This window comes from Hemicordylus capensis, chromosome 3 (genome assembly GCF_027244095.1).
Source record: "Hemicordylus capensis ecotype Gifberg chromosome 3, rHemCap1.1.pri, whole genome shotgun sequence".
Taxonomy (NCBI): Eukaryota; Metazoa; Chordata; class Lepidosauria; order Squamata; family Cordylidae; genus Hemicordylus; species Hemicordylus capensis.
In genome coordinates, this window is record NC_069659.1 from 304,770,296 (window position 1) to 304,785,651 (window position 15,356).

The following is a 15,356-nucleotide window of genomic DNA, read 5'->3' on the forward strand; positions in this document are numbered from 1 at the left end:
GAAAGGGAAGGAAGAGACGGAAGAATGAGAGAAACAGAGAGGGAACAAGAAAAATAGAGGTGTCTTGAGAAGAATGGAAGAGAGTGAGGGAAGGCTCTACTAAACACTTAGTATACATGTTTATAACAACTGAAAGAAAACTTGATTAATCTTTATTTTCCATTTCTTTTTCTCCTCATCCTACTTCCTTTAGCCTACAGTACTTCCTTAATAAGCTCCATAGGCCCAGCAGCACATTAGAATAAGCATTATCCCACTGTAAAAGGTGTTGAAGATTAAAAACAGGATTGTTTCCCCAAACCCACTTCAGGCATTACAACATACAGGGTGGTGCAATTCTCTCTCAAATTTTTGGATCTTCACATGCAACATCTAAAAGGAACTTGTGCACAACCCAATTATATTTAGGAACTCCAGATGCAAGTACATCTTACTCAGCTCTACTCAGCTTCTATTGATACTTCTGAAGTACAACATGAAGAGCATCTATGATTTCTCCTCCCAGCATGATGTGGGCGCTGTCTGAAGCAACCTTAACTGTTGGCTTAATTTTGCTTCTGGAGTCACAACATCCACACTCTCAAGCAGCAATAATCCCATGTCCATAAGTTTTGCCTGCTAGGACAAATAGTTCTTTTGATTGTAACAACAACAAAAAAATGATCAATTTGGTGCAGTTAGGACAGCCGCCTTTCATCTTATTGAAGAGAGATAATTGGTGTAGTGGAGGCATGCTATGCCCATGAATGTGTACAGCAATTCCTATAGATCTGAAAGAGAAATTTTTAAAAAAATGTTATGGTATTTATATTCTAAGACATCATTACTGCAATTAGGCATTACAAACCAGTAATTGTACAAATGGAGATGATCATTTTCAGAAACGTTCTTCATCAAACAAGGAATTATTGTATCCACTTCCCTTACAGTAATACTGAAATGGACAAGGTTGTGTGTGCAATTGGGAGTGTGAGAGTGTGTGTGTGTGTGTGTGTGTGTGTGTGTGTGTGTGTGTGTGTGTGTGTGTGTGTGGAGTACAAATCTGAGAATGATGCATATAAAAGTGCATACTGAGATGGCTTTTGAAATTCAGTGTAGTTAGAAATTATTAATTAGAAACTGCATAAAAGAGGAATTGACCTTCACTGAAGACTTTGCAAAGGGATGTCCTGATAAGCTGTTGCGACTATGTGAAAGTGTTATCTAATTATTTGCTATCCACAAGGACAATGCTTTCATTCATTTATCCATTATAATGTCTGACAAATACAGATCAAATGGATCATTACAGTACAGCAAAAACCTATTTACAATTTTTTATTTTTTTTTTACAATTAGCTGTACATTCCTTAAGTTATCAATTGTGTAGACCAGGGGTTCCCAACCTGCGATACTCCAGATTTGCTGAACTACAACTCCCATCATGCCCAGCTTCAATGTATTGTGACTGTGGATGGGAGTTGTAGTTCAGCAACATCAGAAGTACCACAGGTTGGGAACCCCTTATGTAGACAACCGATATATACTTTTTGTTCCAAACAGGGAAGTTTGAATATTTAGTCTGAAATGGGTCTGTGTAGGCAACAGTAAACCATGGTTTAGCATTACAGAAACAAGCCCTGAAACCTTGACTTTATGTAGTTCCTCTAGTTGTACATTACAATGAACCGCTGATACTTGCAGCTGACAAGTTTGTCAGCTCACTCTAGTTGGAGCTAGGACCCTGGCAGCATTAGCTCTCAGCTGCAATGTCTCATAGTGACTACTGGGGGTGGGGTGTTAAGGTCATGGATAAGAGTGCTGGACTCCTCCCCTCTTTGTTCTTCCAGTGTTAGTTTTCATTTTGTCTCTCCAGAGATGGCTGTTTGTCTTGGTCTCTCTCTCCAGCCATGAGTTACAGCTGAAATTAAGCTGCAGGCCTTTTCACATTTCTTTGTAACCTTTTCTTTAAATAAATCCTTGAACTTCTTCAGTACTAAAGAACTGTCTCAAGACCTCTTGCTGTGCTGCTTTCTTACCAAACTGGTTTTGCTTTGCTATCTGGGGACTGAACTGACATTCTTCCCCTACAATTCTAACATGCAAACTCTGATTTGTGCTTGCCTGCATACTATGACCAAAAACCACAGTCTCCATATATGGGAAGTTGCATCTTGCACCACCGTCAGACTTTCATTCAGGTTGGTTTAACAATGGCAAGAAAAATATAGGATTGTGGTACCACTATGTTACTTACAAAACCTGGATGGGCTGCTGGTAATTACCTGCATCTCCCTGTCAAAACACAAAGCTTAGTTTTTTTGAGGGGGCTTAATTTTAAAAGAGGATTCTGATGAGCTATCCTCCAAAAACCATGTGCTAAATCATGAGCTATTCCTCCAAAAACCATAAGTCCTAACTGCCTTGCCATTTCTTCTGCAACTTCCTTATAAGACCAGAGGTGATCAGGAAGAAGAGAGTGTAGAAGTGAAAGAAATGGATCTTGACAGTTAAAAAATCTCAAGTACTAAAGTGTGTGTTGTAAGGTGGGTAAAGGCTGTTATTTGTCAAAGAGATCCCTTACTTCATGTGAAGAAACTTGCTCTGATGTTTTCATACAATGATAATGATATCTAATGAAGACTGATTTATCTTTGGTAAGGAGAAAAAGAAGAAGAGATAATATTAATCAAATCTCCATGCATGCATGGAGTCCTGGCTAATAATAATAATAATAATATACATTTATATCCCGCTCTTCCTCCAAGAAGTCCAGAGCAGTGTACTACATACTTGAGTTTCTCCTCACAACAACCCTGTGAAGTAGGTTAGGCTGAGAGAGAAGTGACTGGCCCCAAGTCACCCAGCTAGTATCATGGCTGAATAGGGATTTGAACTTGGGTCTCCCCGGTCCTAGTCCAGCACTCTAACCTCTACACCATGCTGGCTACACATGGAGTCCTGGTTATACACACAGTAGGAAGGAGTGCACACATTCACAACAATCTTTTCTGGACTAGTTCACACAGTTGCCCAGTGAACATTGTCCCACCTACTGCAACTGGTTTAAAGATGAAGGTTTTGTGGGAAATCTCTTTTGTCCTATCCGCTAAGTAACGAAGCTCTATACATGATTGGTGAGTGGTATGGGGAGGGGTTTGTCGGGGAGACTCCAGAGGCCAGGAGGCCGCTCCGCTAACCTCATTTAAGAGGAGGGCTACTTTGGCAGGCTAGCTGTCGCTGAATCACTGGGCTCGTGGGCAGATGATGGAGGGAAACCGGGCTGGGTGGATCTCATGATGGATCTCATAAAGGAGGGAAACGGGGCTAGGTTCCCTCATCCCAGTTTTCCTCCATCATGTGAATAGCCTTAACATAATATAACATAATATAACATAATATAATATAATATTTTAAAAATGTTTGTATGTATTTTAGTATGTTTGCTTGTGCAAAATTAAGTCACACTTTCTGATGACCTACAGATAAATTTTGGATTGACAATTCTGACACTTAAAATAGCTGGATGCACTACTTTTTACACTGGAATATGTGTGGGAATTGATTTTTTTTTAAGGAATTTGGAATATCATGCTTCCTAATTACCTACAGCTACCGGATTCTGAAAGAATATCCTGCCTTTTAAAGAGCAGCTTATTGTACCACCTTTTACCCCATTATATGCTTGGGGATACATTTAAATAATTTTTGGGCAGATTCTTTTTAACAGAAATTCTGAATTAATAATAATATTTTAACTGTTACTGCTCTCAACCAATTTTAGCTCAATCAGAGGAATAATTCCGAAACATATTGCCCAAGCAAAGCGGAAGAGCTTGCTCAGATTCAAATTGACCATATATGGTCATTATACAATAAAATGAGTACTGTTTGAAGCTGAAATCCTACAAATTTCAAACTGTTTCTTCAGTTATTTTACATGTACATTAATAAAAAAATTATATCACAGATATTTAATTCCTTGAACTTTCCTAGAAATGCAATGACAGGCCTCACCTATTAGTTCATATATAAATGAAGCAAATTTCAGGAGCATGTTTATTTTTAAAGTAAATGGAGCATTAGATAGGCTACACAGATTTTTATTTTTAAAATCAGAAAAAAATATAGCATTTCAAAATTTACATACTTCCTGACTCTTCCTCTCCACAGCACACACACATCCTCCATTTGATCTGCAAAAATGCCCCAAGGCTTTCAGCATTTGAATAAAGGTTTCCACTTGCTCAAGAAAATATCCCACAAGATGTGTCATATAATTCCAAACACATTTGTCAATTAAAGGAAGATCTGAAGTATGGCACAGTTAAACAAGCTTGTGTCCGATTAAGATTACATGAAAATATAATCCCAAATATTTTATTGTATTCCAACCCTCATCCAAAGACCTTGGCAACATACATTAACAACCCTTTGAGATTGTTAGGCTGAGAGAGAGAGAGAGAGAGAGAGAGAGAGAGAGAGAGAGAGAGAGAGAGAGAGAGAGAGTCTGACAAACGGTCACACATTAAGTGTTGTGCCACATAGGAATCTGAACCCAGATTTATTGGTCTTGATCCAACACTATAACCACTGCACCACACTGCTACCAAGGCAAGACAAAACATACGTTAAGAAGCACGGTTCAGGAAAAGTGAATAACGCAACTGGCTTCAGATAAAAACATTGTTGTAAAGTAAACAGTCAAAAGGAAAAACACAACACATGTTGGTTGTCTGCTTAATGCCAATTTAAAATAAAGCCTTAAGCTATGATTCGAAATTAGAAAAAACAAGCATATTATGGCAGGAAAAGAATCCTATTCAGTTTTCTCATCTTCAGATGTTATTCCTTGAAGTTAGACCCTGAAAGAGAATTAACTAATTTATAGACCATTCTAACTGTACAACTATCAGAAAAGCTTTTACTAAAATTATAGAAAAATAGAAATAGTCCTCTTATTTCTGAGTATATTACAGAACTGATGGGTCTTGACAAGCTATTGTGGAGCACAGAATTCAGCTGTTTCACAGAACAGTATGGCATGGATATTCACCTATGTGCCATTCTTAAACCATTTTGACCACTATATAAAAATATATACTAAATACTTGGCGTAATTTTTCATAACTTAGCCCAATTGCCAGTAGAGTAACAAGATAAATACAACTTAAGTCACCAAAACACTTAATGTGGATATATCTATGTTGACTAAAGCAGATCCATGTGCTGTCATAGCTACATGCATTTATAGGCTGGTTATAGCATTTATAGGCTGGTTCTTTACCTTTTCTATCTGTCTGCCCAGAGATAAATTGCAGTTGCACTTTATACTTGGAACAGTCATTACTCTGTGCTTGGCAATATGAATTAGGTTAGAAAGTGGTAGGGAAAAGAATACATTCTTCTTCTTCTTCTTCTAAAGCGTTTTTGTTATGCTTTTCCCAATTGCTACATCTCCTAATCAGTTCTTGGGATGATCAATTTCAATGTCATCCAGAAAGGCTTCCATTTACAAAAAAATTCTATCCTATCCATTTATAAAAACCTACCTATCTCAGCAAATAATATCACCGTATTTAGTTATTTACCCTCAATAAAGAAGTTCACACCTAGTCTTCTTAATTTAAAAATATATTGTTCCCTTTCAAATTTCCCCTTTTTCTCACCTACCCACTTGATGGGGGTCATTGCCTTTGTGTTAAGAATTCAGTATGTCAATGGGTATAGACTATTTGCATTAAAATCAGTAGGAGTGTTGCTATTTTATGGAGTTCTGCAGAATGTGAAGTTCACCTGTGGCTTACAACCTATACTGATTCATTCATCCTCTACTTCACTGTCAGGGTTTTTTTAAAATTAGGTAGCATGATGGTTTCAAGCAGAAGTTGAAAAACTGATCCAAGTAATCCCCACCACCTCTCTCAAACTCTGCTTTCTAGGAACTTTCTGTGCTGATAGAGTGAACATGTGGCTCCAATTTGCTGGATCATGACCCAAGAATTTGTTGTGTTGTTTTTTTAGGTTGTGAGAGACACCAGCTGAGCCTGAACTAGAGTACATTCCATTTGGCCTCAACTTGTCTAAGTTCAACAGTTTTCTTTTCACTGCAATAAACTCTTTGCATTGAATCACATCAACACACCAACTGATTTGGGTGTTGGATGTGCTGCTGCTATACTACCGTTCAAGCAATAATTATGTGCCTATAGTATATAAAAGCATGATAGTCAGAAGTATTACATCAAATTAAAGCTGATTTAAGAAGTAGCTGTCATATGTGTGAAGAAGCTAGATATAAACACATATTGGAGGAAGCTACTGATATAAGCACTTCTTCATGCATGAGGAAGCTAGATACAAGTACAAGCAGCTAGATATAAGCACATACTTAATTATACACGTAACACCTGTGCCAATTTGACTGTATTTTTAAGATCTTACAGGTAAGATTCCAAACAAGCCGATATACAATAGCTTTTAGAGAACTAGGGTGCTTTCACGTGGAATTTCTCTGGAATTGGCATAATTTGTTTGCTTTCTTTTATGGAATATTCAAACAATATTATTTCCAAACAGTCGGCGGGGGGGGGGGGGAGAACCATGGAACTACTATATGGTGGATTTGTTGGAGGGGGATTAATCCCACACAACCGCAGCTTCATCATGTCCTGGGGTGGACTAAGCACTATGAAGATTTCAGGGTTCTCATGCCTTTAAATTAATCTCTTGCCCTTTGCAGATTCAGCCCACTCTATTGTTTCAATGGATCCCAGCTGGGAGATTAGCAAGTACAACTCCTTGAATAGCTTCAGGTCAGATTTTGCTCCAATTTTTGTCTGAGCCTTTAATCATCAATTTCATCCAATTTTTAAAATAATGCTAATCCAATTTTACCTGTGACATAAGAACTACACATATGCACATATAAAAGCGTATTTCAGTGAGAAATAGAAGCAACCTCTAAGAGATTTCAAGAGGTGCACTAAATGCAAAACTGAGTTTGAACCTGTGAAACCGACTACACAAACAACAACATGACCCAAGTCCTTAACGGCTGGGCCCTGGCTAGCTGAAGGACTGCCTACTCCTAAGTGTTTCTGCCCACCCAACAAGCTCCTTGTGATGATGGTTAAGAGAGGCTAAATTGTCCGGCATGCAGGACACAGCCTTCTCTGTTCTTACCCCCAGGCTCTGGAATACTCTCCCAGTGAATGTCTACTCTTTGATATCTGTGGCTGCTTTTTTAAAAAAAGCAACTAAAGACCTTTTTTTATTTGTTCAGGTTTTTACCCATTAGGGGCTGCCAGGTCTCTCAGCTCTCCTGTTCCTGTTGTCTTTTTTATGGTGGTTGGTGTTGGTGTCTGTGTTTTACAGTTTTTATTTAACAGATTTTAAGGCTTTATGCATGATTTTTATGGAATTTTATTGTATTTTAACTTTTGTAAACTGCCTTGGGATGCTTTATGAAAGGTGGTATAATCTATATAAATAAAGTTGAATGTCTGTCCCCTATTCCCACACCCACATCATTTTTTAACACGTAGGTTCTTGAGAGCACAAACCATACCACCCAGGACAGACTAAAGAGGATTTTCAGGCCCCCAAGGGGCATGGAGGCCCTGGACTTTGGCCCCGAAGTCCAGGGGTAAGAGTGTGTCTGTTTGAGCTCTTGGGACCAAACTCGGCAAACTGACTTCCCATGACCCAATGAGTAACATAGGGTACTCAGGATCGGGAACAAAATCTCCCCTCTAATGTCTGTTCCCTATACATTCCCACACCCTTTAAGGTAACGGGACCAAACTTGGCAAAGTGACTTCCTAGGACTGTATGAGTAACATAGGGTACCCAGGAACCCTGGCAAGCACCATGCACATATGGATATACAGCAGTTATATGTGGACAGATGGATATACAGCAGGTATAGCCATAAAAGCCTGAGCAACACCAGTTACACTGTGCTAGTAAATAAATAAATGGTATACAAAATCTGAGAAGCGAGACTGATAACTGGATATGCTTTCTACATTGCCTTTTCATTAGTACTTATCATAGAATGTGGAAACAAGACAGATCAGGGCTCTATATCCTAAAGCAGGTCATGTGATTGAGCTGGAAAGGCAAAAGGTAAAACATTCCACACAGACAACCACTAACACTAGTAGTTTTCAGTCAGAAAAGGTAGTTTTTTGGTAGTTTTCAGTCAGAGGGAGAAGGCAGTATACTGCTGTTTCAGAAGCAGGCCAGCATAAAATAACTTATTTTATTCAACTTGAGAGTTGAAATTTATCAATATAAGTCATTCAATCAAAATTATTGCTCCTTCTTTCTACAGAAGGGTATACTTTTCATCAAATGCCCTGTCCCTGTTTTTGAAAAGCTAGTAAAAATAGCAGCCATCTAAAGTGGCAGAATCTTTTTAAAGTTTTATTTGACTGGACCAGTAAGTAGAATGATACAGAAACAGCCACAGCAGCTGGACAATGTGTTTTGAGCAATAAAAGTACAACAGTTGAGCTAGCAAATGCAGAGATGATCATGACTGTCAAAGAGTTACCAAACAGCAGTGTTAATGCCATGTGTTTAGACCTATAAAGTAGTTCTAACTCTATAAAGACAGTTGAAGTCATAGTATCAAGAAATGCGCCTTTAATAGATATTGCGTAAGGATCTACAGGGAGTCTTGGTAGCATGCAATAAAAGCAGCTACTCTTATGGCAGCTGCTATCGACAGCAGCCATCCCGGAACATGTTACCTGACAGCTCTGCCTTCCTCAAAGATTTAGCCCCAACCACCCAGGGTTTTCACCTCTTTTCCTGATCTCACTATGGGTAGAGAAACCAATCTCCCAGACACAGGGCTGTTGGAAGTTCCTTTTCCTTAAAGAAACAAGCACCTCCCTTCCTGGAAAACTGTTATGAATTGCAATAGTATCGCTTAGAGGAAATACCTCACCTGGGGCAGGAGCTGTGTTCCCTCTAACAGGGATTCCCAGATGTTGTTGACTACAACTCCCATAATCCCCAAGCAAAAGCCATTGCAGCTGGGGATTCTTGGAGTTGTAGTCAACATCTGGGAATGCCTGTTAGAGGGACCACTGGGCAGGAGATTTTATTTTGGTTTGCTCCACTGCCCAGTAGATCACCATTTCAGAGCACTCTCTGTGCTCTGAGAGGTTATACCTCTTTCCTACCGTCAATGCTTATTTCATGGAAATTCCACAAATTGATGTTAGTTCAGAATAGAGATTCCCCACCCCCACCCCCAGGTAAGTAGACTAGGTCTGTAGCAGTTTGATGCAATTCCTGAGGTTTGGGGAGTGTTAACAAATTAAAATATCCTGTACTATTCCCAAGTTTCCCAAAACATGGCATTTGAGGGGGGAAATGAATTTTGGAATATTGTAGAGCAAGGCTGAAGATCGCAGGTTGTTATTTTAAAGTGTTTTAAAGAGAATGCTTTCCCCATCAATGTCTCTTGCCTATTTAATAAAAGCAATGAAGAACACACTAAGCAAGTTATAACAAGTGAAAGTTTTGAATGGATAATCCCTTTTGTGGGTTAAAAAAGTGTTTGCTTTGTCTGCAAGATTGCCCATATTCCTTTGTTTCTTCATTGCTCAAGGTCATTTCCGTTTGCTTACGGTTCCTTTAAAAAAAAAAACACCAGTCAACTTTAACAGTTTACTTTGGAAAGCTGACAGGGGGGGGGGGGATGCAAACCATTCTTTGTACATATGTCAAAACAAAGAATTCTTTTCAGCTTGAACCTAATTGCTATAAAACCTTTGGTCCTTTAAGCTTCCTCCTTTTTAGAATTTTCATTTAAATTATACTCGCAGTCTTATGGTAAGAGTTCAGCTGATAAAAAAATACTCCTTTGGGGATGTGGAAGAGATTGTTTTAGAAACCTATTAAGGTAGAAATAGTTAATAAGGTCCATAATTCTGTAACAGCCAGCACATAAAAAATTGAGAGCTCATAAGGTGAATGATTTAGAACATCCTATTTGAGGTTAAAGGAAAGGGAATGCAGCTAAGAGCATCTGCAGCAAAAGAACCATAGATGTTCAGAATATTTTTGGTCCATTTTTGGTGGTTTTATTTATTAAGCCAGACTGCTGTATCCTAGAATAGCTTCTTCCCAAACCCCTTACATCTTAGAATAAAACCAGAATTGGGGTAAGCCTGCTTTAAAGACATAGATATGCATTGCTTAAGGGTGAACTATTGTGTTAGTAATATCAAGCAAAATGTTTGCTATGAGCAGATGGTCCAACACCATTTAGTATCATGTCTCTTTGAACAAAAAGCAGTTAAAAAACAGGTTGTTATTCCCTCCATTGTAATCCAACTTCTGCTTTTGAATATTGTTTGCCTGTGTAATTGGTAAAGCACAGGCCATATACATGAGACTGTATAAACAAATACAGATGAAATCCATTCAAAGATGACTCACAACCAATATTCAACTACTCTCATGATGTAAGTTGACCAAGAGACACTCAACTGCAATTCAGATCTATACATTACACACACCCACACCCAATTCAGACACTGGATCAGTTCAAACAATACTGGCAGCAGCATATGTGGATAAAGAAGAGTGTCCATCAGATCATCCTCCATGGACACGTCCTCCGGACATGGCCTTTGATTGTGTGTGGGGGCTGTTCATCTGCAAGGCCCCAAAACATGTGCTACAAATAATTATTTTATGTGCATGTTTTGGGGCCATTCGGATGAACAGCCCTCACATGCAATCAAGGGATGCATCAGGACATCCATGGAGGACATTGCCACAGGCAATCTTTTGATGCACTTCTTTATTGCTTGCTCTGCTTTACTAACTAAAGTTTTCAAAAGCTAATGTTTATTGTACTTACACTGTTACAATTCTGCAACATCCAGAGAGTAAAACAAAGCTGAATTATAAAACACGAGAACTACGTTCAGTTTAGCAAGACAAGATATGATTTTATAAATAAATATTTTCCTTAGAAATTAATCACTAACACAGACACATCTTTTGCAACTTAGGGTACGGTCTTCATTCTAGAACTGTAGACATTTGTAATCCAAACCCTCTCTTCTTATATGTCTGCAGCTACCTGCAATACACCAAATAGGCACATTCGATAGGAAGGTTATTGAACAGGCAGGAGCATCTTTTCAATTCCAATCCACAGACAGAAATGTTACAGCTGGAAAGGCAAGGACATATTTAGTGGATTGTGAAAACAGAATAAAAAATGATGCAGAAACACTTACGATCAAGTCCATTGATATATCTCATTGTAATTTCACAGTGCCCCCATACTGCACTGACTATGGGATAGAGTTTTTTCCCTTTTAGTCCCCTGAAGGCCACTCCAAGGTACTGTCCATCTACGATGAAGCTAAGTGTCCCTTCATCCATATCCAAAACCACCAGTAAGGAATCTGGGAGTACAAAAGACTCATCTGGTTCCAAAAATACAGGATATGTCACACCAGGCTGATTTTTACAGTTGTGATAGAGTTTGTTACGTCCAAGGTCCCAGCCCCAAGACTCACTATTGCTACCAACCAAAGATGTATATCCTACAGAATGCAATGGAGCTTCTGCTGTCGACACTCCAACTACAGCATGTGTTCCTCGTTGCCTGGTGGGCCAGTGAATTTGCCAGACGTGTAGCCCCCTTGTAAAGCCAACTTTTCCTCGGATGCAGTCTGTGCTTTGAGCAACTGGATGTCTATGAAATGTCAGTTTGTCATCTTCCTTTACAAATATATTTAAGGACCGGTCTTCGTTGTTCCATGCATGTTTGTACTGAACCTCCAAATGGGCTGGGGGCATATCCAGCAGCATATCGAGCCGGGCAGGTTTGCAGAAATCTGGGCCCCTCAGTTCTCGTTTGACAGGCCTGTAAGGGGGTTCCCTTACATCAACAGATTTTATGCTCCCTGAGATTTTTTGGCCCATTGCTTGGCTGCAGATTGCTTGGCTGCAGGAAATGAAGGGTGGACCTGGGTCCGGTGTTAACTCATGAAAGCGCTCTCAAGTGAAGGCAGCGGCAAGTCAGCTCCCTGCTCCGTTTTGGACCCTCTTAAAGCTGTCTCTGAAAATATACTCCTGAAATAAAGCAGAGAACCTTCTGTTAAAGTAGCCAACTCTTAACCCATATATATCTCTTTCTTTAAAAGAACTCCTCTGATCTGTGCCAATATATTTTAAATCAAGAACTGACAATTCTCAGCTTTGTGGTGTTTGTACTACAGTGCTCACTTGCCAGACTGTCAGCTGGATATATTGAGCCCACAGTGTTCAGCGTACAGACAGCAATTTCCTTTTTTTCATAACAGACACAGACATTCCACACCTTTTGCCCTTCCACCCATATAGTCTAGTCACGGCCGTCATGTTGTACAAGCATTTCTCCTTCATTATCAGGTATGCATAGGACTGACTCAATGTTCTCTTCTTTTTGCATATTGCCTTAAAGAGATACTATGTTTTCTCTAGTATTTTCTTTCTAAATCTGCATTCTATTCCAAAAATGCCTTTTAAAAGAATCCAGACTGGCACGGCTGGAATGAATGTTCTGATGATGATAGCAAATATCTATGAAATATGACACTTCACCTTTAAACACGCTATGCCCCTTAAACAAATTCAGGACAAAACTTGTTTTATGATTCATGGTGGTTTTGTGTAAAACCAGCAGGGGATATAGTGAGAAAAGCAAGCATTTATAAGAGGGGCATTTTGACCAACCAATCCTATATAATATTTGGTTTAAAATACAAACTAGTTGCTAAGTGCACTGCTACCATGCTGAGTCTGGTTAATAGGATGCTATCTACAACTTATTTACTGATAATGCATACAGTAGCAATCCCAACAATATATGGGATTGGGTATCAGGTCCTTCTCATCCAATATGCTTTCTGGTAGTCTATTACATTAACCACCTTACTGAAAAGAAACTAATATGCACTACTATTTGCAATGGTGTAGTGAGGGTTAGGGTTAATGGCTCTTGTCCAGGCTGCTGGAGCTGGCAGCCCCCACCACACCAGCCATGCCCCCTGCATCTAACAGCAGGAGCAGGGGCATGGCTGGGACACAGAGGCCCGGGTTCTTCAAACCCATTCTCACAATGAATGCTACGCCCCTGATTCGGTGCAATCGGTAGCACTGAACATCATAAACTACGGACTTTTGCAGTGACCATGAAAAGATGCCCAAGCACGGAACACTCTTGGAAGTATGAAACACCTGATGTTAAGGAGAAAGTTGCATGTGTATGTTTCCAGATTTGAAGTGAAAGCAAGTATATTGAGAACTCTGAACATCTAACAATGGTTCATCAAAGCCATAAGAGTTCAACACATTTGTAGAAATAAAAATGCCATCTCCCAACTTTACAGCAAAACTCCCAAACTAGAAGAACAATTTATACAATGAATCCGATTTAATAATAATTGGTAGGCAAATTCTTGGTTGGCTTCTCAACTTTATACAGGTGAAGTCCTCATGCATTGGATAGATCACAGTCCTGAATAATGACGACTGCATTAAGCTTATTATAATAACCAAGCATAAACAATCACGTTTTAAATTCAGAATGTTATCACAATTTGGTGGGGTCTGTGGTACTATTTTCTGTTTATAATGACAACTGATTAAGTCAAGGAACTGATCATCCCTGAAGCTATGAAAATACACTCTTACTAATGACACAGGAACATAGGAAGCTGCCATATACTGAGTCAGACCATAGGTCCATCTAGCTCAGTACTGTCTACACAGACTTGCAGCGGCTTTCTCCAAGGTTGCAGGCAGGAATCTCTCTCAGCCCTATCTTGGAGATGCCAGGGAAGGATCTTAGAACCTAGATGCTCTTCCCAGAGCAGCTCCATCCCCTAAGGGGAATATCTTACAGTGCTCACACTTCTAGTCTCCCATTCATATGCAACCAGGGTGGACCCTGCTTAGCTAATGGGACAAGTCATGCTTGCTACCACAAGACTAGCTCTCTTCCTTGACCACAGATGATCCAAGTTGGATTCTTCCGTTGATTGTTTCAAAAGTGGTTTTTCGTATCATTGCCATGGCACTTTAAGGCTTTTGCTATCTTTCAGGGTTTTCAGTCTTGGGTCGTGATACAAAGGGTCAAGCAAGACATACTGAGTGTGCACCAAGCAGCAGCCAACCTCCCCACACCCTGCCACACAGTCTGTGAAACTCACTCTTTAAAAATGGAATTCGGACAGCAAGTACCTCAGGTTTTGTCTCCCAACTCCACACCCCAAAAAGAGGGGAAAAAAGAAATGTGAGTGGGAGGGAGTGTACCAACTTGTATATCGTCATCTATTCTCCATCCTGGGTTGCATTTCACTTTGCCACAGATAAGCCTCCTTGGCTAGCAGCACTACTACTAACCCCTTTCTTCTCCCTTCTGCAAAGATTTCTCAGTGCTCACATCAGATGGACTGATAACACTTCTGAACCGTACAGTCTTTGCCTCCCCTCCCACTACCACTTGCATCCTGCCTCTGTGTTTGTTGCATGTGTGTGTGCGCGCACAAGAGAAGAGGCTGCCCTGGACTGGATGGGGGCAAACGAGCTGAAACTTAATCCAGATAAGACGGAAGTGCTCTGGGTTGGTAAAACTGTTTATCTGAGTAGTGAGGCAGAGGCGTAACTATAGGGGGGGCAGGGGGGGCACGTGCCCCGGGCGCCATCTTTTCTGGTCACGTGGGGGGGCGCCGCCATGACCAATTTTTTAATTTTTTTATTATTTTTTTGTTAATACAAATGTTTCCTGCTCAGTGCAGCAGCGCTGCAGCAGTCAAGGGAGCGCGTCAGTGCCCCCTTCCCCACGAGCGGTCCCTTCCGCGCTGCCTGCGCCCCCCCCCCTATTGCTTTGCTGGTGCCTGGCGGCCAGTCAGTGGCCTGGCTTGGCGGCGGCGGCGGGCGCTTGTGAGGAAAAACCTAAGTATAATGTAGTATGTTGGGGCCGCGGTGGGGGGGCGCCATTTCAGTGCTTGCCCCGGGCGCCGTTTTCCCTAGTTACGCCTCTGTAGTGAGGTAAATCTGGTCTTGGATGGGGTCACACTCCCTCTGAAAGACAAAGTCTGCAGCATGGGGGTGTTTCTGGACCTGATGCTATCTTTGGAGACACAGGTGGTGGTGGTGTGCAGAAGTGCCTTTTACCGGCTACGGCTGGTATGCCAGCAGAGACCCTGAAGAATTCAGGCCTGACTTCAGTCATTCATGCTTTGGTAACATCCAGACTGGACTACTGCAATGTGCTCTATGTGGGGCTGCCCTTGAAGACTGTCTGGAAGCTTCAGCTGGTCCAGAATATGGCTGCAAGGATGCTCATG

At 40.5% G+C, this 15,356-nt stretch overlaps 1 protein-coding gene across 8 annotated transcripts in view; it reads right to left on the reverse strand.

Moving 5' to 3' along the window:
• SPSB4 (splA/ryanodine receptor domain and SOCS box containing 4) overlaps nucleotides 1-15,356 on the reverse strand; it is a 285,152-nt gene that overhangs the window by 68,588 nt on the left and 201,208 nt on the right. For 6 of the 8 annotated variants that reach the window (XM_053304454.1, XM_053304453.1, XM_053304452.1 and 3 more), the window contains one exon: nucleotides 11,253-12,096. In XM_053304454.1, coding sequence (XP_053160429.1) covers nucleotides 11,253-11,946 — 694 coding nt within the window. In that variant the 5' untranslated portion in view covers nucleotides 11,947-12,096. Of the gene's footprint in view, nucleotides 1-4,708; nucleotides 4,845-8,427; nucleotides 9,632-11,252; nucleotides 12,097-15,356 lie in introns of those variants that run through there. The other 2 variants (XM_053304460.1, XM_053304459.1) reach the window with 2 other exon arrangements.